Consider the following 26,007-nt stretch of genomic DNA (forward strand, 5'->3'; position numbering starts at 1 on the left):
TTTTAACTTATAATGAAAATATCACATCTTTGCATTGAGAAAACTTGAAACAACTACCCACAGTATAATATTATAGTATTTAATGAAGTCTATAAAACTCCAACAAAACCTAAAAACAGATGTACATAATTCCCGGGGTTAGACATAAAAAGGTTTATGTTAAAAGCCTAATTATATTCCAGGTTATGCCTGACATCTGACTGACAACACCTGACACCTGACTGATACCACACCTGACACCTGAGTGATAACAGAACTGACACCTGATTCTAATTATCATGCCCTAGAAAAATTCAAACAATAGTATTACCACTGACCTACAAAATGTCCCGGTTGCTAAGGAATATTCAGTTCTCAAGCTAAGCTTGTACCGAACAGAAAAGGTTTTGTACCTATACCAAAACGGCGTACTATTTTTTTTTTACCTGTATATAATGGTAACAAGAAAAAAATATTACGATATTTATATAAAAAATAAGCACAAGCAAAAATCTCTACATAGTTGTTACACGTAGAGTTTGCAAAAAAATACTATTTCCATTGTTATCTTAACTCAAAATCACGAAAATATGTAATTAATCATCTTTATTGGATACTCATTGCACATAGGGTCTGTGGCATTATTAGAAATATTTTTCAAAATAATAATCAGAGTAATAACTCTACATATCTTCTTATCACAGATACTACATAGCAAATACTAGTTTACTGAGATCTAATATCAAAGACTACAAAAATAGACAAAGAATAAAATAATCATAACTCTACATCCGTCAAATGTAGAGTCTGCATAAAAAGCTATTGTTATTACTAACTAACATGTAGAGAACATAGAGCTCTTAAAATTATGTCAATATCAATGTGTTAAAATCTTTATATCATTTTAAACAATCAATCAGATAGGAATTTCGAACAATATTATAAATTATATTTTATGTAATTCTTATGGAAATAAAGTCCACGTTACTAAACACTGCTAGCAAAACCTGATTTATGGCTATCATAAATAACTACACACTGATAAATCTAGTCGACTTTTTGTAAAACATATTAATATCTACAAAAAATAAGCTCTACCTAATTAGGTACATGACTTTACAAAAACAATGACTGGCGTCTCTATCTCAATTGTAGCAGAAAACACGTCTTTTTGTTATATGTTTTTTGTTGATATACAAAAAATGCAGTAGACGGATATGTATGTATGTCTGTAAGTAATGTTTGCGTTTTGTACAACAATCCGTGCAGTACCAGATTTAATTAAAATCTGAATTGGCTACGTTTTCGTGTGACTCAATGTATTTTATTACACTTTCATTTTTATCTTTCACACAATTTGAATTTTGATAAGTGTATTACAATGTTTCACTTCTTTCTGTTTTATTTATAACATTGCCTACTTCTCTGTATTAGACACTTTCAGGAGTATAAAAAAATTACTATACCTCAACCTAAAATGTCGTGTACCTTGCATAATCACTTCTCTATTATCCTAGACAATTACAGAGATGAAAACAAAACATTGCAGGACAAAGTACGCGAGGAGCGCAACGGCCTTAGCCAGGGCCGCCCAGCGCAGGCAGACGTCGCCGCCGCGCCGCCATGGGAAAATCAGGCTTTGCCGCCCCCTCCGCGCGCCCATTGGTCCGCCCCGGCCCGCCCCGCGCCCCATCCGCACCCATATATACCACGTCGGCGCGCACATCTCCTCATTCCTCACTCGCAGCTCGTTCGTAACGCACGTTACGTCTCGCGATAACCAGTGTTCGTGTTCAGTGACCCTCACGATGAAAGCCATTACGGCGGTGTGCGCGACCGGTGCGTCGGTGCCTGCGATTGCGGGCGGCCGGGTGCAGAGGCACCGGGACGGCGAGAACGCCGAAATACAGATGTACCTCTCCAAGCTCCAGGACCTGGTGCCGTTCATGCCAAAGAACAGGCGGATCTCCAAGTTGGAAGTGATCCAGCACGTCATCGATTACATCTGTGACCTGCAGTCGGCGCTGGAGAACCACCCCGCGGTGGGGCAGTTCGAGGCGGAGGGCGCGCTGGCCCCCGCGTGCAAGTCGCCGCCGAAGCCCACCCGCCGCCCACTCGGACCCCGAGCGGCGCCCAACACCATCCTCCGCGCTGACAAAACCCCCTCATCATCACCACACCATTCCAATCACACGGTAAGTGTCTCAGAAAATACCTACATTTTATTTATTCACATAGATTTTCATCTTTTGCTAAGTAGATTGAAAGGTCTAAAAAACGTAATATTGCGCATAAGTTACCCAGACATAACAAAGTAATTCTCCGTCAAATTAGTTACAGTTAATAGAATAAATAGGTAGTTGAATTCACCGCTGGCACGCCTCTCGAATAGCAAGATAGTGTTGCATAAAAACTAAATGAAATCGGCCGTGTCGGTGTTTTTGCGGCGCGCACCTGCGTATTTCGCAAGCGCGGGAAGGTAAAAGCGGAGATGCTGAGTTTCACAACAGCGTCGCACGCATTGCTTCGTAAACAATCACTACATATTACATTAGACTCACTTATCTCGTAGTTAAACTGCTTTAATACTCACGAAAATGTTAAACTTTCGTAATCTAGCTAACTGACGTAGCATAATCATCGTATTATTCGTTGTTTATACCTTGTGTTTTAACAACAGGATCGGTAAATAAGTCACAATCTAGACCGCTATTCACGCATGCGTGACGGTTGTTTTGAATTTCAGCCTTGAAGCGCGGCCACCTGCGCCGGCGCCGCGTAAACGACCGTGTACTGACACACAATCTGAATATTCAACACATATTTATGTTGCCTCGTTTAGCATTCCGGTTGACACCTGCGTGTGATTGCCATTTCGTCATTTCCATTCAGCGTTATTTTACTGGATTGTTTTCCGCTGAATGTCTTGCTTGTCAACTTTGTATGCATTTGCGGAAAATTTAAATATCAAATGGAGGGTTTAATAAAGATCTAGGATGGTATAGATGATAAATCAAAAAACCATGAAATCTATTTTTGTTAACTTGTTTTAGTAAAATGGAATATACGTGTTGATCAAACAATATAACGAAACAAGCTCAAAACAAAAGAATGTGTAAATATCAAAGCAAACAATTATACAGATATAAATTTTAGTAAACTTTCATGTTATGCACGATTCATTAACCAATATACGTAGTCATTCGTTTTCTATAAGTTCTGCCCGAAATATCAGTTATAGACAATTAAATAGCCACACCATAAAACAAAACAATGATACTCTACGAATCTTTCGCGGGGCATATCTTATGTAGCTCTGAAAACGAGAATTCTCTATACTAGCTGGAGGACTGGCTACCCTATATATCAGGCCATAGCCCAGACGAGTGTTGCAAGACATAATCTAAAAATGCAGCGTCGAGATTGCTGGTTGGATGTCCGCGCGGCAGGTGCATCGCGCAGGATTTATTCGAGCGCCTTGCCGTACAAGCCGCAGGCGCAATGCTCGCTCGTTAATACTTGGTCGCGCCACGTAAATTTTAATCACTGCCAGTTGTTGGAACCGCGGGAAACGTTCAAAACAAGCGTGATTTAGGTGACGCAAGGTGCCGTGCAAAATTTACAGCAATGTGAGTGCCACATGTTCTGCACATCTGCTCAAAATTGAAATTTACAAGCCATTTCGACTTATATCTCCGAATAACCACTTCAAATCCATGTCTAGTGTCGTAACAAAAGTTTATGTATTCGCATAAATTCGAAATGTTAACTAGGACTATGACTTCTACAGCGAATAACCTTTGTTCATTCGAACATTGCTTGCTTACGTAAGATTTTTACCAAATAAAAGATATGGGAGCGAATGTCGCCGGCGCGGCGCCATCGGCCGTTTACTGATAATTAACACCAAATTTAACTCTAATTTATGCACATTTCGACCGTATACGCTGCCGTCTACCCACTTACATTCAAACGATACTATTCATCAAATGAAAAGCCGATCTAAAGAAACAAATATTATTCATTAGGGTATCACGTTGCGGGCGCCAGCGGTATCGTTTTGTACCTACTTACGATATTTACTAATATACCGCCTACGCTATGTAGGAACTATCGGAATGTCGACTAATCTAACCGCATTCCTGAATATAAATGTAGAAATACAAACTACAAGGACATCGGGCAACGTTTCTCGATCTTCACTTTAGTATCGCCGGCGCGGAGACGTAATCTCACAAAAAGGTAGAGAAAAAACGGGGCTCGAGGCGATCGTGTCGGAATTTGAAACTTCATCGTGCAAGTCGTGAGGCGGCATTTCACGGCACTATCTTGCGGGGCATCGCCGTGTGCCACAAACCTCGGTCACGAGCATACACCACGGGCGCTATCGCGAGACGCGACCGTAAATTGTGGCTCGCAGCTGGCTGGCCCGCGGCGCTCACGACGCGCGACGCAACCGTGGGATACTACCCACTAACACTGCTACAATCGACCACTATAATACTCCTATTCCTATCTTTGTTCTTCTCACTAATATGTTAACACATCTGTCGATACCCGTTGCCCCATTTGCCCCTTCACCTTCACGACTTCAAATGTCAACATAAACTCGATCGCGGCCGATGTTTGACTTTTCGTCTCGACCGTAATAAGCAGTTAAGTGCACATAATAATGAACATGGTTAGGCGTGTAATCCATTGCAACTCCCCTTTTATATTCCCACTAAAGGGTCCACCCCTAATGTAATCATATACCCTCGTCTGTACTGATAGTTATGATTATTAATTCTTTGTTTGTCGATGAAACGTTACCGTCTCAGAGTTAACTTGTTAGAGCTGTCAATATTACTTATCGTCCAATTAACGGCCCGCATCGAGGCTTTGACGATCAATTTAAGAACCCCATAGTCCTAACTGGTACCACCAGTCGAAGTAATAATTAATGAGGTATTTAAGATAAAGAACTCGTTACTCAATCTCAATCGTTAATGCTACGAAATATAGAATCTGAGAAGCCATCGCAGCGCCTGGCCGCCTACGCGCCGGCCGCGTCCCTCGGCCGAGACAGGCGACACTAACGAGCCGCCAGGTGTCCGCGCCCACGCTCGCCCGCTCCTCTGAATATCTTTGTCTCCCCGTACCTCTCGCATAAATCGCGCACGTGAAAGTTTTACGAGCACCTTTACGCTTCTCCGAACCGATAAACCGGCAGCGAGTAGACAATGCAGCTCCACCGCAAACCGTCTCGAACTTCAGCAAGTCCACACACGTGCAACGATTTCGCCGATCGCTCGGATTCCATCGACGACGGATCGATCGAGGGCATTGTGCGGGTAACGGTCGCTCACAGCTGCGCGTGAGCACACGTGACGGCGCCGGTGGCGGATAGCTAAATAAATGCAACGTACCTATTCATTACCCGCCCGACAATGCTCGTCTCATAAAGGGATTTCACGTGTTCGCTCTCGCGAAGTCCCGATCCGTTCGGGACATATGTGCTCTCCCTTCGACACGTATCCGTAAATAGGGTACGGCCACGTGCGGCCGCTCAGCTGTGTCGCGGATGTACGCGGACGGGAAGCGGTAATCTAACACTCGCCGATACTCAGAACGATACATCGGACCGGCTACTGTACCGATACCTCCATCGTAGACGGCTGCTACACGCATAAAATGCCAATTAAATTATCACAATTAATAAACGTTACGTGTACTAAAATTAGGGTAACAAAACAGCAGGCCCATTGTCAGGACTAATGAATTAAAACAGTGTTGAAACAGCGCGCATATGCGGTGACAGATGGCCGGACGCGGGCGGGATGCGCATGTGCCACCCGATATACTTGTCGCAATCACTATTCAGCGTAATAAAACATAGAGGGTACCGTTTTATTGTAGTTAAATAATTCCTCCACTAACCCACATCTTTTAATGACTGTAAAAGCGAAACTAATTGTGTTTTTCTCTTTGTTACAGACTCCAGAAAAGGAAGACCAACTGGATAGGCCGATGTCGTGTTAAGGTGTTTAGTTTTAAAGAGACTATTTAATTTATGGTAAATATCAAGATATACCTCGTGGTGCACGACGAGTGCTGCGGAGGCGAGGGCGGGGTCCGCGCGGCTCCAGGTCCGGAGCCTCCTACATCAGTTCCAGTGAAGATCATCTCACGATGATATCCTAAGTACGATCTCGTTAAGATCAATATACTACGTTAATATAATTAATTTGTGGCATTACGCAGAAGACTTGAGCATTGCAATGCAATCAACCGCATCTCGCGACGCGGTGACTTGTTTTGTTAAAACCTTTTTATGTAAAAAGCTTTACTAGTTGTTAGGCAGATGTACGTGAACGTGTTTGTAAATAATATGTTGAGTGGTTTGCGGATGTAGGCACATACGACCTTCCAGTCCTGCCTTTCTCTTTTGTTTTTAAAATTCTTAAACTCAAAATTTCTTACAAAATAGTCGCAGAGGTGACAAATTATTTAGCTATTACTTTTGCAAATTCAGACCCTATTCTTAGTTATAAAACGATGCTTCCATTTATATCAAAGAAGTGAATCAATTTAAAGTTGATTTACCTATATTTTATTTTAAGTTAAACTTCATGAGTGTGATTATGCATGGCGATTTTGTTGCTATTAGATTATGAGAATATTATTTTGTAAGTACTAAACGCAGGTTTCTATTATTTTATTAATTTATAAATTTGCGTCGAGTACAACTAACTTGTAAATAGTGTATGTAAAAGTGAAAAATATATTAAAAAGTAGCGGAAAAATTATCAATTTGAGACCTTTTTATGATTTATATTGAATGTAAGGTGGAAATGCTTTAATTATCTTATATTATTCTTATTAATTATGGTGTATTATGATTTTAAATAGACTGTTATAGTTTTAGTTAATGAGAGTTGCTAATGGTCGAGCAAATTGATTGTTGATAGACTATTTGATGAATGTGGTGTGATCTCTGTTGCACGTAAGGGCAGTACCCGGGATGACCTTCAGCCGCGTGCACACGCACGAACATGAACATCGCGGACACGAACAAACACGAACACAGTTTCAATAAAATAATATTCGATGTTCGAGTAATATATTGTTGCATGTAAAGCAAATTTGTTCGTATGTGTGTACACGGCTTTAAACGTAAAATAGCATTAACCAGTATAGAAAAGTAATTCCTTCAATGTTATTTTATTTTTACGGATTCTAAGGGTACTTATAATTATAAATAGCCAAAAATTCAATCTTTAGGCAGCTAATGAATTCCAGGTCACAAAGTTTAAGTTTTGACTGTACTTCACAATTTTACGTCCATATTTTTCTTTTTGTCTACTTTAAAGTTTTGCACTGATTTTTCGTATAAGTAATTAGCCCTGGATGGAACAATCAGAAAATAAAAAAATATTAAATTATAAATGTTTTTACTTTACCTACAACCCATTCAAACCTTAACACTATTGAATAAAAATGTATTTGTAACTTACATACTTACTTAAACTATAAATATTTTGTGTAAAGATACCTTAAATTTGCCAATTTGCATTTAAAGACAAAGCTATAGAGATTATTATGATACTTAACTAATAGGTACTATAATTTAACCTTTAATAGTAATAATTTAATAATAATAAATAATTTAATAATAATACCTAAGATGTATTTTAGGATCTAGTAAATTTTAGTTATCACAGTGTCATTTAGTGTGAATTATATTTGACACTGACTATACTACTAATTCCACTAATTGTGGTGCAAATAAACCTTTGAAAATTCTAAGTTAAAGATCTAAATAGAAATTCATTAGTGTTTCCTTGTATGGGATCACTTTTATTCTACGCTTTCAAAGCTACAAAGAGATAAAAATTACATAGAAAGTTGACTCTACGTAGAGCTAACAGATATCTAAATAAACATTTTAAAAGAGGTACTAAAGAATTATGTAAGTACAATGTACTTACATAATTTGTCGACTTCGAAATCAGTTTCTATTTTTGTTATCAAATTCTTTTTCCTATTTTGGTAAAGTAAAACAAATTGAATACACACAACATTATGAGTTGACAACAATTGCACACATGGAGGGTTCAGTACCACCAAATTTACTTTTATTTTTAGTAATTGTTGTTAAAGTAGCCACAATATACCTACTCTGTAAAACTTCAAGTATCTATTACAGTTCAAGAGATAGAGCCATGTGACAGACGGTCAGACGGATAGCCAGCGGATGCTTAATGAAAGGATCCCGTTTTTATCCTCTAGACACGGAACACTAAAAAGCCAAGATACGTTATTTCGTTTCGTTCGGTCGATTTCGTTCTTGTTTACAATCCTTTCAAGGTTATATACCTATTTGTGTTATAAAAAGTCATTCTAACCGGACTTCATTATGGAGGCTGTGCGACCTTTACAGTAACTCACGTGCGAAGTAAACGAAATATGTGCTTCATTGAACACGTCGTAATAAATATTGTGAAATCCTGTACCCTTAGTTTGAATTTTTACGTTTCCACAAATTGACTGTTTTTGTATTTGTTTACGTATTTGCCCATATATTTCCAATCAGCGCCCCTAGCGGACTGTTTCAGAACTGATTGGAAATCTATGGGAAATACGTAAACAAATACAAAAACAGTCATTTTTGTAAAAACGTAAAATCTCATACTAAAGGTACTGTTTACACGCTTGATTTTTTTAGACAAATGTAAACAAAATTAATCCTAATTCCTAATTAATATCCTAATGATTGCGAAATACTAAAATGCGAATATGAGTTTGTTTGTCGCTGTTATTATAAAATAATTTTGGAAATAATTTTGACTTACCTAACTGTACATTTGCACGCCTTAAAGGCAAAATAAGAAGATATTATAGGTACATTGTTTTAACACCTATTGTACCTACCTTATCTAGCAAAAAAAAATGACATAGATAGATTTTTCAATATCAAACAATAAAATTGTAAGTACATGTATGATTTTTCATGTGATCTAATGATAACAAATAATATAATATGAAGACGTAATTTTCCACATGGAATAATAATTTTATTCGAAACGATTGAATATGACACACCACAGTAGCACTACCATGAGTTTACAAAAGTATTACTCGCTAGCGACTGCGTAAAATAAATGTATGAAAAATTGTACAGCGCCTCTGGTGGTTACTCGTAGAAGTAAAATCCGTAGTGGCGTAACTCGATACGTAAAAAACCTATCGAAATCAAATGTCATTATGATCTATTGCCATACAAATTCGGTCCCATGAGTCATTAATTTGACAGACGTTGTCAAGAAATGCCGTAACGATAGTAGTTATGTTATTCACTATAAAATGACAATAGTTTTCTATTTACAATTTCTATGGTGGCGTTTCTATGCCAACTCATGGTAGTGCTACAGGTTGTCAATACCTATTGTAGTTTGCTGCAAAAGGAAAATGAAATCAATATGATTCCACAAGTAACATATCTAGCCACTTAACATTACTCAATATATAAGACAAAACTATATGTACTTACCTATAATAATAAATAAATGATAATAACATATTATACTATCATATCCCACAACTTTTTTTTGTATTTTAGGCGTTTTAGACTAATACAAAGCCGAATACCCAAATAGAACAGAAGTCTAAATTCATTATTTAGTTATATGTCTGACCGAGGATCGAACCCGGATCCCACTGTATATCAGACCGGTATTGTTCCGCCTCGTGGGTCATAAAGTTAATAAAATACAGGTAAATTTTAAGTACCAAAATACCTTTAAAGCAAAATTTTACAGCAATTTCGAGGCAAAAATTTGGAAAACAAGAGGCCAGCGGATGCGAAGATCACGCGATTGCATCACGGCCAATTATCGCGACTACAATATTTGATCAGCTGCGCGTTGGCTCTACCAGCACCAGTAACCAAAAACAACCTCAATACTGACTATGTAGAGTTCGAAAACGCTTAGAACTCAATACTCAACAATAGCGAGACATTTAATACCTTATTCGAGTAGACACAAGGAGGAATATGGCCAAACATCGTGCCAGTAACAAAAGTTTGGTAAACATTAACTCAATGTCGTCAGTATTTAACAATACGGCTAATTACCAGTAGGTACGCGTAAAAAGGTAAATGTCAAAATAGTATTTAAAAAAAAAGCTAAAGAAACACTGTGCGACCCTGCCAGGATTCGAACCTGGAATCTTCTGATCCGTAGTCAGACGCGTTATCCATTGCGCCACAGGGCCAGTTACTGAATTGGCGAAATTTGCTCATATATATGTTACGCACAAATTTATTATGTTAAACGTAAAATAACCTTGGAAATGTTTTATTAGTACTCTCAACAAAAATATATTATATTATCATTCGCCCGTTATTATTAATGAATCTATCCGATTTTTGCTTTTATAAAAAATTAAAAATGACGATGTGTAATATAAAGAAGTTATAAAATGTCAGTTGTTATGTAAAACATTCAATAGATTTATAATAAGAGGCAATAAAATAATAAATAAAAAATAAAATATTAGAAAATATTTAATAATAATTTACATATTTTAATAATATACGGGGTGAATTTTTTAAATTGTGAATTTGTCACATAACATTACTTCCCAGAATTGACTTGATATAAAGGGTGTATTTTTTTTATAAAAAAGAACTTGTTCGATTCCCGGCTAAGGAATAAGATATTGTAAAAAAACGAATGATGCAATTCTAGTTACTTTCAATACGGCCTCGTAACTCCATTCAGCATTTTTCGCTAATCCTTATAGTTTCGGATTTAGCCCTGAAGGCCCATTTAAAAAAATCAGTCTGTATAGTTTAATTTCTTTTTCGTAATTCTACATTTAAATGGCTTCAAAAACTTTAATGAAGTATTTTTTTCTTTTGAAGGCACCTCATATCTATTAGATACTCATTTTTAATTTGACCCGGTAGGTGGCGCTGCAATCCAAAAACCTTTTTTTTATTTATCAGAATAATTATTTCTTATATTTTTCTCACATTTTTTCTCAAGTATAAATTTTTTTATCCAATATTTTTTATATTCATCTTTAATTATTAAAATAATTTTGGACTAGATCCTATAGTTACATATTTCGTGTAGATTTCATAAAATACTTTGTTAGTAAAATAAACGGAAAATTACTTGTGATATTTATAGTCAGTAAAGTTAACGCCAGTATAGAACCACTCATTGCTACTTATCGCCGACATTTAGCAAACGGTATCATCGTATTATACGGTTATATTAAACTTCAGTTAGTTAAGGCTATTGGGTTGACGAATACGGAAGGTTACATACGAGCAATAGTAAGCTACCGAAGGTAATACAGCGAGTTACTGTAGTAGACGACTGTTGCTGACGGTCGTAAACTGTCGCCAACGGTCGCAAGCGGTCGCCAACGACAGCCGGCGACTGTTGCCGCCTGTCGTTAGCGACTACTCACGATAGTGGATTGTTGGCGACGTTCATTATTAGTTTGCTGTACTATATTACCTCCCTCAGGAATTAATTATTACTATCCGTAAAAATGTATGCCCATGCCAGTATACTATAGGTGCTTGTACCTTAGATCAATGTTCTGAACTCCTGTAGATACTATAGAAGTGAACCCCGTGTGTGCCGTGGACTCAAAAAACTGTCGCAGTAGGTATAGCATAGGTGCTTACCTTTTATCAGTACTTATCTATCTGTGTACTGTACGTCGCTAATTGCACTGAGTGTTGTTGTGGATGACGCCTGCACTCAGCCGAAGGTCGGGCGGTGCGGGCACACCGAACACCTGTGTAATCGCATTACTGTTATCACCACGATAACAGTAACGAAGCAACATTTGATTCGTAACGTGACCATTTTTCTTATCAGAGCGAGACGCGCTAATAAAGCTCTATATAAATCTCTTATAGTCGGACTTTTGAAATTTTAAGTTATACTTCTTATATCGTTTATGTTATAGATAGTTTAGCAGAGGACGGGATGTAGTGGTCACTGCACATTACCCACAGATAAGACTATAGTCCTATCTGAGGTCACCCACAGATGCGTTGCTATCTCAGATGAGTAAGTTGGAATATTTTGGAAAAGTATATTTTTCTTAAAGGTGTAGCCCTTCCACTAGAACACAGGAGCACTTAACATTGCTGCTAAAACTTTCTATTAATACTTGTGGCGGTGGTGCCTTTAGAGATGAACCAGTGTTCTCCACCTCCAAACTTACATGCATAAGCAGGATTTACTTTCATTTAGGATAACAAAACAGTTTTCTCGAAATCAGGGCGCCTACCACCCTCTTTTAAACACCATCATAGTTCAGGAAAGTTTTATTTCCTCCTCAAAACAGTAAAATATTCCGTCATACACAGTTGAACAAACTTAAACCCTTATTAATTTTTCGCTTATCGATTGTATAAAGCCAACTGAAATTGTCATATTTTCCTTAAAAAGTTAACTTTCCTGCAAAAAAAATAAAAAGTATGATTAAAATAATATTGTTTTAAGATATGGTAGTAACCCCCCAGGACTGTCTCCTCAAAGCAGTATATATTGTCACGTTAGTTATATACCACTGCTATGATGTAATGGCTTTCGAAATATTTGGAACTTTAAATCTGAGTTGATAAGGTCCTAAATTATTTGCTCCGAGGACAAGGACGTAAAATAAATATAATGTAATTTGAAGTGATCGAAGGCGGAACTAAAATTGTTCTTGATCAAATCCACTTTGCTAATTCTGAGTACTAACAAAATTTGTCAAAAGTAATTCTGCTATTTTTGATTATCTATATCTATGGCGTATAGGTATGCCTTAGGTTTTGGTGTGAGTGGTGTAACCTATGTATTTATATCGATATGGCAAATATGGTATCAACAATATTTATATCGATATGGCAAAATTATCTGTACTAGCGGAAACGTAGATCCATATATGCAGTGGACCTAAAAGGGCCGTAAAGAAAATTATACCTAATCAAAATCATACTTTAAGAAATATTTCTTAGCTTCGAACATGAGAGTAGTAGTCATTATGACACAATCTTTGAAAATGTAGAGTCGACACCGCTAACAAGGTCTGCAATAAGCTAATTTTTAGTTTCCAATATATCATCATCATCATCAATCCATTACGGTACCATTGCTGGGCACGGATCTCCTCTCTAAGTGATTGGGCCATAGTCCACCATGCTGCTCGATTGCATATTAGTAGACTTCACGTACCTGTGAATACTTTCTTTTCTAACAATTTTCAGGTATGCAGGTTTCCTCACGATGTTTATCCTTCATCGTTTAAGCAAATGATAATTAATTTCTAATACGCACAAAACTGGCGTGTCTGGGGGATTTTAACCTCGAACCCCTCGATCAAGAAGCCGAGTTTCTTAACCACTAAACTATCACTGCTTATCCAACACATAATCGCCTCATTTTTTTTTTCCACCCCTTACCACTCTTTAAATACACAATAGCGCTACATTACTGTTATGAAACAGAAGTGGACGTTGTGTTGCCTCAGACACAAATCAGTTACGTTATTCTACCTTCTTCAGCCCCATAATTTATCCTGTTGAGGACTGACCAGCTCCATCAATATTCTGTCATTAAGATGCATCGTCCTTCAATTCGTTATAACTATTCCCATATTTCCATAATTATGGTATATAATAACTAAGATAGGTTGATATTAAAGTTTAATGCAAGATCTGTCATTATTTTGACATTTGTAAAATAAAATTTGTAAAATTTGTAAAATTCATTGTATGTTCGTACAATGTGAATGCCTATGCAAACTACTTTTTTTAAGTGTTTATTATTTTAGTAACTTGAAGCAAACTAATGATTTATATTAGGTCTCTTTTAGAAATTATAAAATATGGTAATCGTTGAAGCTAGTAGGTACATCATAAACAGTCTCCTGTTTAAAACTCAATTTGGAGGAATTGGAGGTTTAAATCCCAGGATCGTAACTCTGATTTCTCAAAGTTATGTACATTGTATCTATTAGAAGTAACTATTAATTCCGTAAACAGGAAGGAAATACTCGAGAGGAAACCAACACACCTAAGGGCTTTTAAAGAAAAAGTTCTCAAAGGTGTGTGAAGCCAATCCATCCAGGCTTGCCCAATGCGGTGGACTAATTCCTAAATCCCTCTCACTCTGAATTGAGACACTAGCAGATCAGAGGGGCAGTAATTGGTTGATGGCCATACGCATTACTACAGCTATCAAAGCAATTCAGCTATCAGCTTGAATAGTATTTTAATCATATCTAAGATTGATCATAGGACCATTACCTACCACCCCAGAAGAATAAATTTACCTTATGGTAAAATAATCCCAATATTAAAACTGGAATCGTAATCGTAATTTCTTCCTTAACAAACACTATTGGTTTTAAATAAAACAGCAATGGAATTTTCCTACAAAAGGTTGAATTGCATCAGAACTATACGTACCTAATAATATTAGTAATGGACTGACGTTAATTTGTATGAATGTGGTCACGCTCGAATATACTCATTACCTATTCTATATAAGCAAAACGAATCAAATAATAATGTATGTATTAAAAACCGCTTCTTAAATCTTATTGTAATTGAATCCGTTGTAGTTAAATCAAAAATAAAACGCTTTCTAAACTAGCAACCCTACACTGGGATTCCCTGTGTCGTGGGTGACATGGACACACACATAGATAAATACACAAACACCCAGACCCAGAAACAGAAATCTAAATTGACTATATCATATTAACCAATATTACTATAACAAAACACATTTTTTGTATGTCTGTATGTATAACTGTTTGTCCATTTGTTCCGGCCAATCCTTAAAACGGATTGACCGATTTTGGCGGGACTTTCAATGACTAACTTCCTTTTATTTAACCCTATACTTGGCAGACAATTTTACCATAAAAAAATATACTTTTACTACTTTCCTGCGTTAATTGGCTTGTAAGGATATTAGGAAAAATAAAATAAAAAATTACTGAATTTCAGTTTTCAGGATACATTATGTCTTTTAGTGCACACTGCCAGGTTCACAAGAAACAAAAACGTGTCTTAAAATGCACACCGCCAAGTACTCACTAAACTAAGAAATAATTAAAAAACATAAAAAATATCATACATTTTGAAAATACTAAAGATAAAGTCTCGGAAGTTATGACATATCATCAAGTTTTGAGATATTTTAGTTGAGTTGAGAGATTAGAAGACTTCCTCCCAAAAAACGCAGTTTCCCACATAAAGCGACTCGAAACTTTTTGAGTGGCAATAATTTTTGTTTACCACTATTCTCATGACGAAACAGCAACCAGGAATTACAAACGAAGATGTCCAAAATCTGTGAAGACAATACTACCGATTGCCTATCTCATCTGTACGGTATAAAGCGACTTGTCTGTTTAGACCTTAATCCATATTTCCGTTATAATTCGAAAAAACATTATTGCAAGCTAAGTACTGGGAATTTAGTGGAAAGGGGGAAATGTGACTTGCAGTCATGAATTATAAAAAAAACCCTGTCTGAACCTTATTTACCCTTTACCGTTGGGTGCAGAACCTTAGTACATAGTAGCAAAGTTGGCAGTGTGTATTTAAAGACACAATATTCACAAACAGTAATAGTGTATGTCGTTGGCAGTGTGCATTTTAATGCACACATAACAAAAGTGATGAATTACTATATATTGGAAATATTATATCTCAAAAATAATATCACCAAAAAATTGCATAAAGCTTGCAGAAAGTAAAATTATATAAATTTCATATATATAACTTAATTTCATTCTGATAAAATAAGATACTTAGAGAGCGTTGCGCAGGCGCTGACCAACGGTTCGCTATTTTGTTTACCACTGACAATGTTTGAACGAGACAGATATAGATTTCATTTTCTGACGTAAACAAACGTTTGCTAAGTCGCTTTGAGTTTTTATTAAAAAGATTCGATGTTGCGTTTTTCAGAAAAAAAAACTGATTTGAATGTGCGTTTAAGTGGACATTGTCAAATATAGGGTTAAGAAAAATAATAAAGGTTCAATGCAAAAAAAAAACTAAAAACCATGAAATATCGAATGTAATCACGGAGAAAACAACGTGGCACAACTCGTTTTACTATAATATAAAGAATCTATATAGTAGCTAAGTACTGTATGTATTAAAAACATCTAGACAATTTATTATGACTGAATCCTATCTGTTAGAAATATATTCAAATTATTTAATTATATTTTCATTTTAATTAATAAATTTGTGTTATTTTCATTATGTGCTATTTTTATAATAATAATGGCTCATTTATATAGTCACTGGCTGTATACGTTACACCATTGTATGCTTTAACATAAAAAGAAAAAGAACGCTCTTGGCGGCAGCTTGTATTTTACGCGGGAATAATAATAGTTGTAATTTAGTCGAAGAAAAAGATTTATTTTATTATATCAAAGTTAAAATTTAAAACAGTTAAAAGTTAAAACATGAACGCATTTCTCCTAAGATAATAGGACAGGTGTATCAGCCGCAGGTGTTGCTTATCAGTGCAACGCTTCTGCTTCTAACTAGGAATAAAGTAACGAACCCTGAACAGCCTAGGATACCTATTTAATACTATTTATGCAACAAAGCCTAGATTCAGGATAATAGCTTGTCTTGGTTTGTTTCTTTCTTACACTAATCCTTAAAAACAGTATGAATATAAGTTTTTAGACATAATTATACGATTGTACATGTTCATCTGTGGTTCTGCGATCAAATACAATTGCTGATTTCCGAATTTATTTATCAATGTACTCGTATTGATGAAGTTTTTTGATATTCTTTATATACGATAGAACTGTTTTGTACTTCCTCGTATGTACATCTTTTTATTAACTTGAAGTAGAACATGGGCATATACCAATGCTCCCCCCCCCTTGGGCTTCTATAATGAGCTCCAAATAGGATTAGAGTTGAAGCTGTATTGCTACCTATGAGGTATGCATTAGAATACTTCCCGTACTTACATATTTACCGCACCTTGCCAAAGTCAAACAAAGCTTCATATCTTATGTTCTATATTCTCTATTTCGACATAGGTAATGCTTACAGAAGGGTAAAAGACGGGAAATACGAAAATTCTCCCAATTTCCTTCAAATTCTCCAAAACAACTTAACTTATCTTAACTCCAAAAATAAATAACTAAAAGCTTAATAAAATAACGGCGTGAATTACATAAACGAAACATTGGCCAAGTGCAAGTCGAACTAGCATGCGGCGGGGTCCGTTCTATAAAAAAAATCATATATTTATATTTTTAATATTTTTCGTTATAGCAGCCACCCTTATAAATACTCTGCAAAATATTCAAGTGTCTGCCCATAACAGTTCAGGAGATAGAGCCCTGTTGTGGAGATAGAGATAGTCTTAGTAACCTTATTACTACTCGTTTACTCGTTTTGCCTTTTGGGTACGGAAACCTAAGAAGTATGTGTCATACTATATAAATAATTGATAATCACGTCCTAACACTCGTACAATAGATACGTATCGCATGTAGTGCGAAATGATTAATATCATGTTGCAGCCTTAATAAATGGCATACAAATTAGTTAACGTGTACCGCGGCGTAGCAATCATTTACCACCAGCATAGATTAGTAAAGATTACTCACTCCTAACAAGGAGTAAAGTAATAAGAAATGTACCCAGTTTTAAGAATTGAAATAGTTGCGTAAAAAAGTTTTGCACGTCTCCGTGCTAAAATGTCCCTAAAATACTTGAAATAATTATTTATTTATTACGTAAATTAGGCAGTATTAGTCATTTATTCGTAAATTTTCTCTAAAAATGTTTTTATTTGACAAGAATTCAAAAAAAGAACTTACTAAAATAAGCCGTTTGCGGCTTCATTCAATTTCAAGGCAGCGAAGTATCTATACTAATCTATGACCACCAGATACGATGCGACGCTATCGTAATTAAGGTTAATTAGGATATAAATAGCTATATTTATCATATTTGTACGAAATAGTATTCCGTACTTACGAAAAAATAGTCTAAGACACTTTAGGATTACGTCGCTTTATAATAAAAACCCAGGAATTTTTTTGTTGTCGCATAGTTGGGCCTTAAAGCCAGACATGCTGTTTATAATCTGATGTTACGATTTTTGAGTTGGTCATTATATAGGTCTTAACTGAAAAAAACAATCTTAACTGAAAAAGACATTTTGTATAAGCTTTTTATTAACTTACAGTGTATGTATGTTCGTATCAACTTGCAACTTAAATTTGATCCATTTCCCGGTATCCGATTGAGCTGAAATTTTGCATACATCAGATGACAATGATTAAAACCATAAATATTAACACAGTGAATTATTCTTAAGTTTTGTTTCCATTTCTAAAAACGGTTATGGTTACTTAACTGATACTTCTATTGTAACTGGTAATTTTAATTTGGCTAAAACGCTAATACTAGACCAGACGTCTAAATATTTGACCGGTCACGAATACACAAGCATGCGGCTTTAACATGATCGCATGCTACCTTACTGGAATAACCGTGTACCGGCATCTCCCGCATATTTTGTCCTATTGTTACTTATAGATACTTACGTATATTGGTATTTCAGTCTTTGATTGATATTGTGTAACAAACGCCTAATACCGAACACATCATATAATCCGGATATATTTGGCCGATCACATCTATAAGACAAACGTACGGAAATATGCGGCGTCGTGCATTCTATACCTATTATTTAATCAAAATCACATTTTATGTTTGGCCAAAATACCGGATCGGACATTAGATATTTGGCCAATCACGACCATAAGACAAAAGTGCGGCTTTATATGAAAAACGTGGAACTTTAGGTAGTTCTAACCTTCTAACAGGCTTACCGGGGAAATATGTGATATCATGCGCTTATTTCGGCTAATACCGTCACGCAAGTACTCATATAATAGTTTTGTAACTGAAATGTTTATTGTACTACAAATTAGATCAACTTTGTACTAGTTCGGTTAGTACAAATATAATGCAAAACCGTCCACTACCGTCCTACCCGGCACGGCGTTCACACTTCACACTAAGAGTGACGTGCCAGATCAACTGACAGCTAACTCGATGTCGCCAGATACACACCACTACTGCACGCCACACCAGTACTCGTATGTATATTTAGTGTCTAATTATGTGCATACTTAGGTACTAATACGCTACAAACATCATATTTTATATGTCCTTAAAGAATACCGGACCGGACGTATCAAACGGATCGGACATATTTGGTCGCTGACACCTCCAAACAATCGCCCGGTTTTGGTTGGTTATAACAAGCTTACCCGGAAATATGTGACATTTCGCGCTTATCTTCCTACTATCGTCGCATCGTAATCGTAACGGCTTAAGATGATTGTTGAGTACACGCACAGGTGGGCGAGGCAGGTGTTTGCACTTGCGAGGTGTAAGCGCACCGCGGCTGATAAGAATACTGATAACGCCCGTAATCCTTGTGAAGCACCAACAAATCTTAGGAGTCACCTTTATTATGAAAGACATGTTTCAACATTTTTAGAAATGAGACTATGATACATATAAACGTATGTCGAAATGTAGTGAGCTTTTCAAAATACGGTTAGAATTTTTATGCAAAACCGTGACAGCAGTAACGTTATATTTTGCGTATGGGTGTATTTAAGTGTATTGTATTACTGTTTCATACATAAAAAATATACAACAAAAATAACACATTCTTCCGCCATTCCATGTTTTTGAAAACATGACATTTTATAAATATAATTGTGGAATTTATAAAAAATACACATTTTATTGCTTTCAAGTAGGTTTGAGAAAATCGTGAACATACAATTACCTACATATACATAAATATAAGTACATAGTGGTCGAATATAGAACCTCTTTTTCTAAAGTCAGTTAAAAATGAAAAAAATACGTTTTTAAGCCATTTAATGAAACACCTGGATTTTATTAAAAAATAAAATAAAAAAATAAAATGTCATTCTGATTTTAAGGTGCGCTAAGTGTCCGTGTAAGCCACTTTACGCCATAACGAACGACATTACCGACTGTTGAAGCCCACACACGCTCTTACGACATATTTATGCATATTATTCTGAACGATGAATAAATTTAACCCATTACTGCATATGTATGAAGTGATACAATTTGATTAACAGCGCATTCGGTGGCCGAAAGCTTAGTTGCTAACCACTTAGAAACCAAACATTCTAGAAAAGATAAGGAACGTTTGTAGGTATAAGGAAATGACTTAAATTTCAGACTTATTTTATTACCTTGGAACATTGCTTGGAACTAATATATTTTAATATACACAGTCTTTTATGTTTAAGAAGTGGAAAATAACCAATGTTTTACGTACAAATGTGTTTCTAAATCTTTAGTTTAACTTACTTTGGCTACAAATGAGTTGTTATCCCTAAGGACTGAGTTGGAACACCCATTGCAAGAATAAGGTATATAGAAGGAGACCATCTTAGTCTATCTGTGATGAGCCTATTGGTAAAACCTGTGTTATACGGAACCGAAACCGTTCTATACGTAATTGGTCAAAGATGTCCATGGGCAACCACCATTTATGGTTTACGGTTTAAGATACTTTATTCCTCATTCGAGTACAATATATTTAACATGAGAAGGTACGGTACAGACAATATCAGGTAAACTGCAATCCCGTTTTCTCCTCAAATATTATAAAAAAACTACCTGACCACGCTCTGTCGATGTGATACCACTACTGTCAAAATACAGGTTCAATCACTCTTATGCTTCCATATAGTAACGTATCTATCAGTAATTTCGTTAATCACAAAACATATCATTTCCTCATATATTATTAGATATACTTGTTGATTTTGCTTCATAGAGAAACGTGTACATGCGAGCGGTCGTGTAAACATGACAACACGCCGACGTCCATGTCGTTAGAACAGGGCCGGACTTAGAGGTATGGAGGCCCTGCGCAACGAAAGGGGGCCTAATTACTGAATAAAAAAGATTTTTCCCGTCAAGTCTGTCAACAATATACTGGCGACAAATGAAATTATTTCAATACTGTTTGGACACACTTAATACTGTCTGAAAAAAAACTTACAAGTTACTGACTCGTAGAATTTTTAGAAGTATTTTGATATTTTTTCACTATTTTGGGGCCTCTTTCTTGTCGAGACCTCGAGGCAGTAACTCCGCTTACCCTCCCCTAAATCCGGCCCTGCTTTAGAACATGTTTACTACTACCAGCTATAGAAAACTACATACGAAACTAGTTCTTATATCGTTAAGTTAAGGGAGAGAAAAGTACAGTGTTGTATGAATAACCGCAAGCAATAATTGCACTAAGAATAATGTGACCATTTATTTTTCACTGTAAATGAGGACACTTGCGAAAGCAGTTGGAATTTAGCTGCTCAACCCGAGAGTCAAAGATGTGAATTCTAGGCTTGAATGCAAATCATAAATTAATTAAAATTAACCTTAAAGATATAGGATAACATCGTCAGGAGGAAGAGGAATAAAAGAACTTACAAGCCTGAGAGTTCTTTAATAAAATCTCGAGGGTATCAATTCTCAAATTCTTAAAGTCTACCAATTCGCATTTAGCAAGCGAAATCGATTTAGTTTCTAAGACCCGTACCAATACCATATACACGAATACTGCTTTAAAATAGGTTGACGATGAAGTATTATAAAACGAAAATAATTCTAAAATACTTATGTAAGTAACTGCAAGTACTTACAAGTATGTACTTACTTAATGACGCCTTAGTAGCTTAAGCGTCGTTAGTTTATTGCATATCAGCGTCAGAATATCGATTCTAGTTATCTAATACGAATGAAGCTGATTTATCTGATCTATACGCAAGTCAGAAATGATCAGCATTTTTACTTTTTTTGTGACAGCAAAACGAAAGCAGGACTGTCCCGCCCCAAGTAAGACGTATGGTCACATTAACTAAGAGGCGTAACTAGGCAATGCGGTTATGTTAACCATAACAATATGAAACGTTAGTTGACTACCAATTGTTTATCTAAGACAAGCAGTAGGTAAACTCAATATTGCGCATTGTAAAAGGATTCGTCCAAACACGATTATAACACATGATATATGATACCTAATAACTGTAAAATTTATTATACCTGCATCAATTGTATTCCTTCTATGGGTGTACTGTGTATAAACGAATATACTTTAACGATCTCATTTTTTTAAATATTTGTTCCAAATTGAGACTTTAGATCCTTACAAGACGCGGGGACTTTTCCTACGCCTAGTTTAGGTAATTAACAAATTAAACTCTACCTCTGAAATAGAGACGACTCTAGATAACTGCGATCTTTAATTATTAAAAGACAATCATCATCTAGGATTCTAGGAACTCTACAATTAAAATCGAAGCTCTACCACTTTTAGATAGTAAAAGGTGAAAGTTATCACTTCTCTACAACGCTGGATGCGGCTGAACTTATTTATTTTTTTACTATTTAAAAAACACTTTTTTATAATTTAATAATTATTATGTTCCATGTATGAAAAGTGACTTAAGATACGCTTAAATAGCAGGAATTTTTAAAAACTTCCAACAGAGATTGAATCTTGACAGCTATTTTTAAAATGTTCAATTCCCTACCGTATACCGCATCACCAAAGTATACAAACGTCGACAGCCGTCACCACGAATTATCACTGTCCATATATAGTGTATGTTGTGTAAACAGTATGTTTGAATTGTCACTGTACTCGCATTACTTGCGAACAAACAATAGCTAGGAGCAATGGACGGCGCTCTACCGTCACGACATGTACCTATGTGAGGGAGTTGTAATCTAGGTACAGAATGACATCGTCGTCAGCCGATTACTCCCACAGCTGAGCATAGGAGAGAAGCTTTCAGAGCGAGAGGCGTTAGGTTAGGTTAGGTTAGGTTAGCGCGTTCGCCCCGTGCGAATCTTCACACACCGTTGAGATATTTTTTAAGTCATGCATGTTTCTCAATATGTTTTTCTCCGCAGTTAAAATGATAATCTATGTCTATTACGCACAAAACTTTTAAAAACCTGTGTTGCGTTATTAAGATTCGAATCTTGGACTCCCAGCTTGAGAGACCGAGCGTCAACCACTAAATTAAAATTGCTTAACGAAATTTTATAACTTACCCATGTACAAATAACAGTTAACGCTTCCTACACTCATTACCCCATACTAGGAGATCCTAGTTTAGGTACTACTTCTATAAAGATTTATATAATGACCACCATAAATATACACATAAAGTTCACAAACACTCAGATTCAAAATACTTACATATTTGCCTCATCCAAAATCGAACTCGAAACCCTTTCCTTGTAAGAACGGTGTAATTAGTCATTGTAGACGTCGTCATATTTATAAATTACTCTCAATAAATTATTATATTTTTATTGTACCAGTGTATTAGTGCGTAAATATTAATATGAAGGAAAAAGTGTCGAAAGTAGTATTAATACTGTGGTTAAGATATGATTAAAGTCATCAGTCAGCACGATTATAAGTTAAAGTAACGTGAGAATCGCGTGACAGAATATCTGATTATACTGCCAGTTAGGCGGGTAAACGTCAAGTGCATTAGTTAAAAGCAGGAATTATGACCACTCGTTGTGCCACACGGCTTCACACGCGAATTCTTGTACTTTGTTTTGTATTAGTGAGAATATACATTAAGAATTTATACAACACGAGCTATTGCCCGCCGCTTCGCTCGTGTGACGAAGTAATATTTTCATCCGCTATTTTATCCCCTTGGGGGTAGAATTGACCAAAATCCTTTCTTAGCGGATGCCTACGTCATAACATCTACCTGCATGTCAAATTTCAGCCCGAACCGTTTAGTGGTTTGGGATGTGCGTTGATACAACACTATGTCAGTCAGTCACTTTGAGTTATATATATTTAGATTTAAACCAAATGTGGAGGTACATCTATTTTATGTGTGAAGCAGTTCTGCATTTCTTTGAACGCGTGTGGATTCCGGCTTACATATTTGTCGATCATCTTAGTTCCCAGGGTTAGCAACGCACCCGTGATTCCCTTCAAATAGAACTACTGGTCTCTTATGGAGGTGATACAAATTTCCATGAACGACAGTGACGACTTACCACCTGGTGCTGCATGCTTGATTTCCTCTTTAATCTTACAAAATGAAATGAAAATGAAAAGAATGTCCCCGTCTTTACATAAATGTTTACATAAGTAATAACTTTAATTGACGTAAATACCCGTTTAAAATGTATTTAACTCACAAAACGTATACGTAAATACGCTTACATTTTATAGCTTTTGAATAACGTTTAAACGTTGAAAACATTCCTAAAACAGTTCTGAGTACGAGTGTACAGCAATTGTATTAAGCGTTTTATATTTAGACCGAACGGCTTGCAGTTTAACTTATTCGCCGTCTACAATGGTCGTGTCATGTCAGTTCACCACAGCGCTTCACTTTGATTTGTGCGCACTCTCTGAAGTGTATAAACGCACTTTATTCTAATGTTACAAATGATACTTTGTACACATTTCTGGAGAGTAAAATCCGATACAATCTATGTTGAGAACGGTTGTATTCAACTTTACTAATTAGGAATAAGTACCTACATTAGAAACTTATTCTACTTTTTCTTTATATGCAAATAGCAGACAAGCATGCAGTCCTTCTGATAAGTGGCTACTGCCTCCCATGGACATCTGTAAGAAACCACAGATAAGATTAGATTCGGCCACAGATGCGCCTCTACCACTGCGGAGTAAGCTGGAATGCCGCAGAAAAGTATGTTTCCATTACACACCCTTCGAACAAGAACACATCAGCGTTCAACATTACTGTTATTAGGCAGAAATAAGTGTGGCGGTGGAGCCGCCGGAGTCAAACTACAAAGGGTTCTACCACCTTTAATGAATGAAAATGTACAATAAGTCGCTTCAGTATACCTACTTCAGAATCAGTAACTTTCACCCATTTACCTTTTATTCCTAAGACCTATTCTCTTCTCTAATTCATATAATGATAACATTTTACGTTCTTATTAGTGATCGAAGCATTTTACGTAATAAAACTTAAAGATTTGCTGATTGACAGACTTCGACACGATTTAAACCAACTGTAGTATCAGAATGTACGTGTATAACGTAATACACTACTTAAGTATGAATATGCAACATCATTTATTCTGACAGAACAAAAAGTTAGAAGTATATGAGTATAATAGTGTGTGTATCTGTATAATAAGCAACTGTCAACATAAATCAGTTTTGACTTACAATGCACACGCAACAAGTTACCGCGCATATCGGTATCTTTATGGCAGACTAAAAATAGAGCGGACCATAGATAAAGCGGTTCCCACTGTATAGGTATTTCGTACACAATGCACGAGGTGACTGGGGCATCACTTCCGCTGCACCGAGGCCGTATACATACCATGAACAAGTATATGCAATGATAGACAGGGAGCATTGTTATATTTTGTATTTTTAAGTACACGATAAGAGTGGCTGAGTAATAGCAATGACGTGCCTGTCTGCCTCATAGATTTTTATTTTTGTAATTAATTATACAATCTATGGTCTGTCTGTCTGTACTTATTACTACATGAATGGTAAAATTGTTTGCTAATATTTGTTGTTGCTATATATTTGTATAATATAGGTAGGTATCTTATCTAAATATTACTGGTTTAAAAAATAAGGAATCCCTTCCATATATAACCTAAAGTAGGTTATATATACAACCTTAACCTATTTAATCTCTTTAGTACCGTATCACTCTTATTCTTTTGAGAGAGCAGTCCCGTATTTTTTTTTTATATTGATTTATGCCATAAATTTGACATATTTGAATTACCACTTTACCTCTAATTACAAGATCCAATCGTACTTTCTACTAAACAATTAAGAGGCTCAAGAATTAAATGAAAAATCACGTACACATCACTACACATGCTCTTAGAGTATACAG

The 26,007-nt window shown here is 36.0% G+C and overlaps 1 protein-coding gene and 1 non-coding gene across 2 annotated transcripts; one reads left to right on the forward strand and one right to left on the reverse strand.

Moving 5' to 3' along the window:
- Window positions 1-1,694: 1,694 nt before the first annotated feature.
- On the forward strand, window positions 1,695-7,407 carry emc (Basic helix-loop-helix domain-containing extra-macrochaetae). The gene is made up of 2 exons (XM_073091032.1): window positions 1,695-2,174; window positions 5,956-7,407. The coding sequence occupies exons 1-2, from the start codon at window positions 1,788-1,790 to the stop codon at window positions 5,998-6,000; spliced, it is 432 nt and encodes a 143-aa protein (XP_072947133.1). The 5' UTR covers window positions 1,695-1,787; the 3' UTR covers window positions 6,001-7,407.
- Window positions 7,408-10,163: 2,756 nt separating this feature from the next.
- On the reverse strand, window positions 10,164-10,236 carry TRNAR-ACG (transfer RNA arginine (anticodon ACG)). The gene has a single exon. It is a non-coding gene; the product is annotated as a tRNA-Arg (tRNA).
- Window positions 10,237-26,007: the final 15,771 nt, after the last annotated feature.

Source organism: Epargyreus clarus, unplaced genomic scaffold, assembly GCF_041222505.1.
Source record: "Epargyreus clarus isolate Ecla_fem2 unplaced genomic scaffold, WU_Ecla_fem_2.2 ptg000034l, whole genome shotgun sequence".
In the NCBI taxonomy this organism is placed as follows: Eukaryota; Metazoa; Arthropoda; class Insecta; order Lepidoptera; family Hesperiidae; genus Epargyreus; species Epargyreus clarus.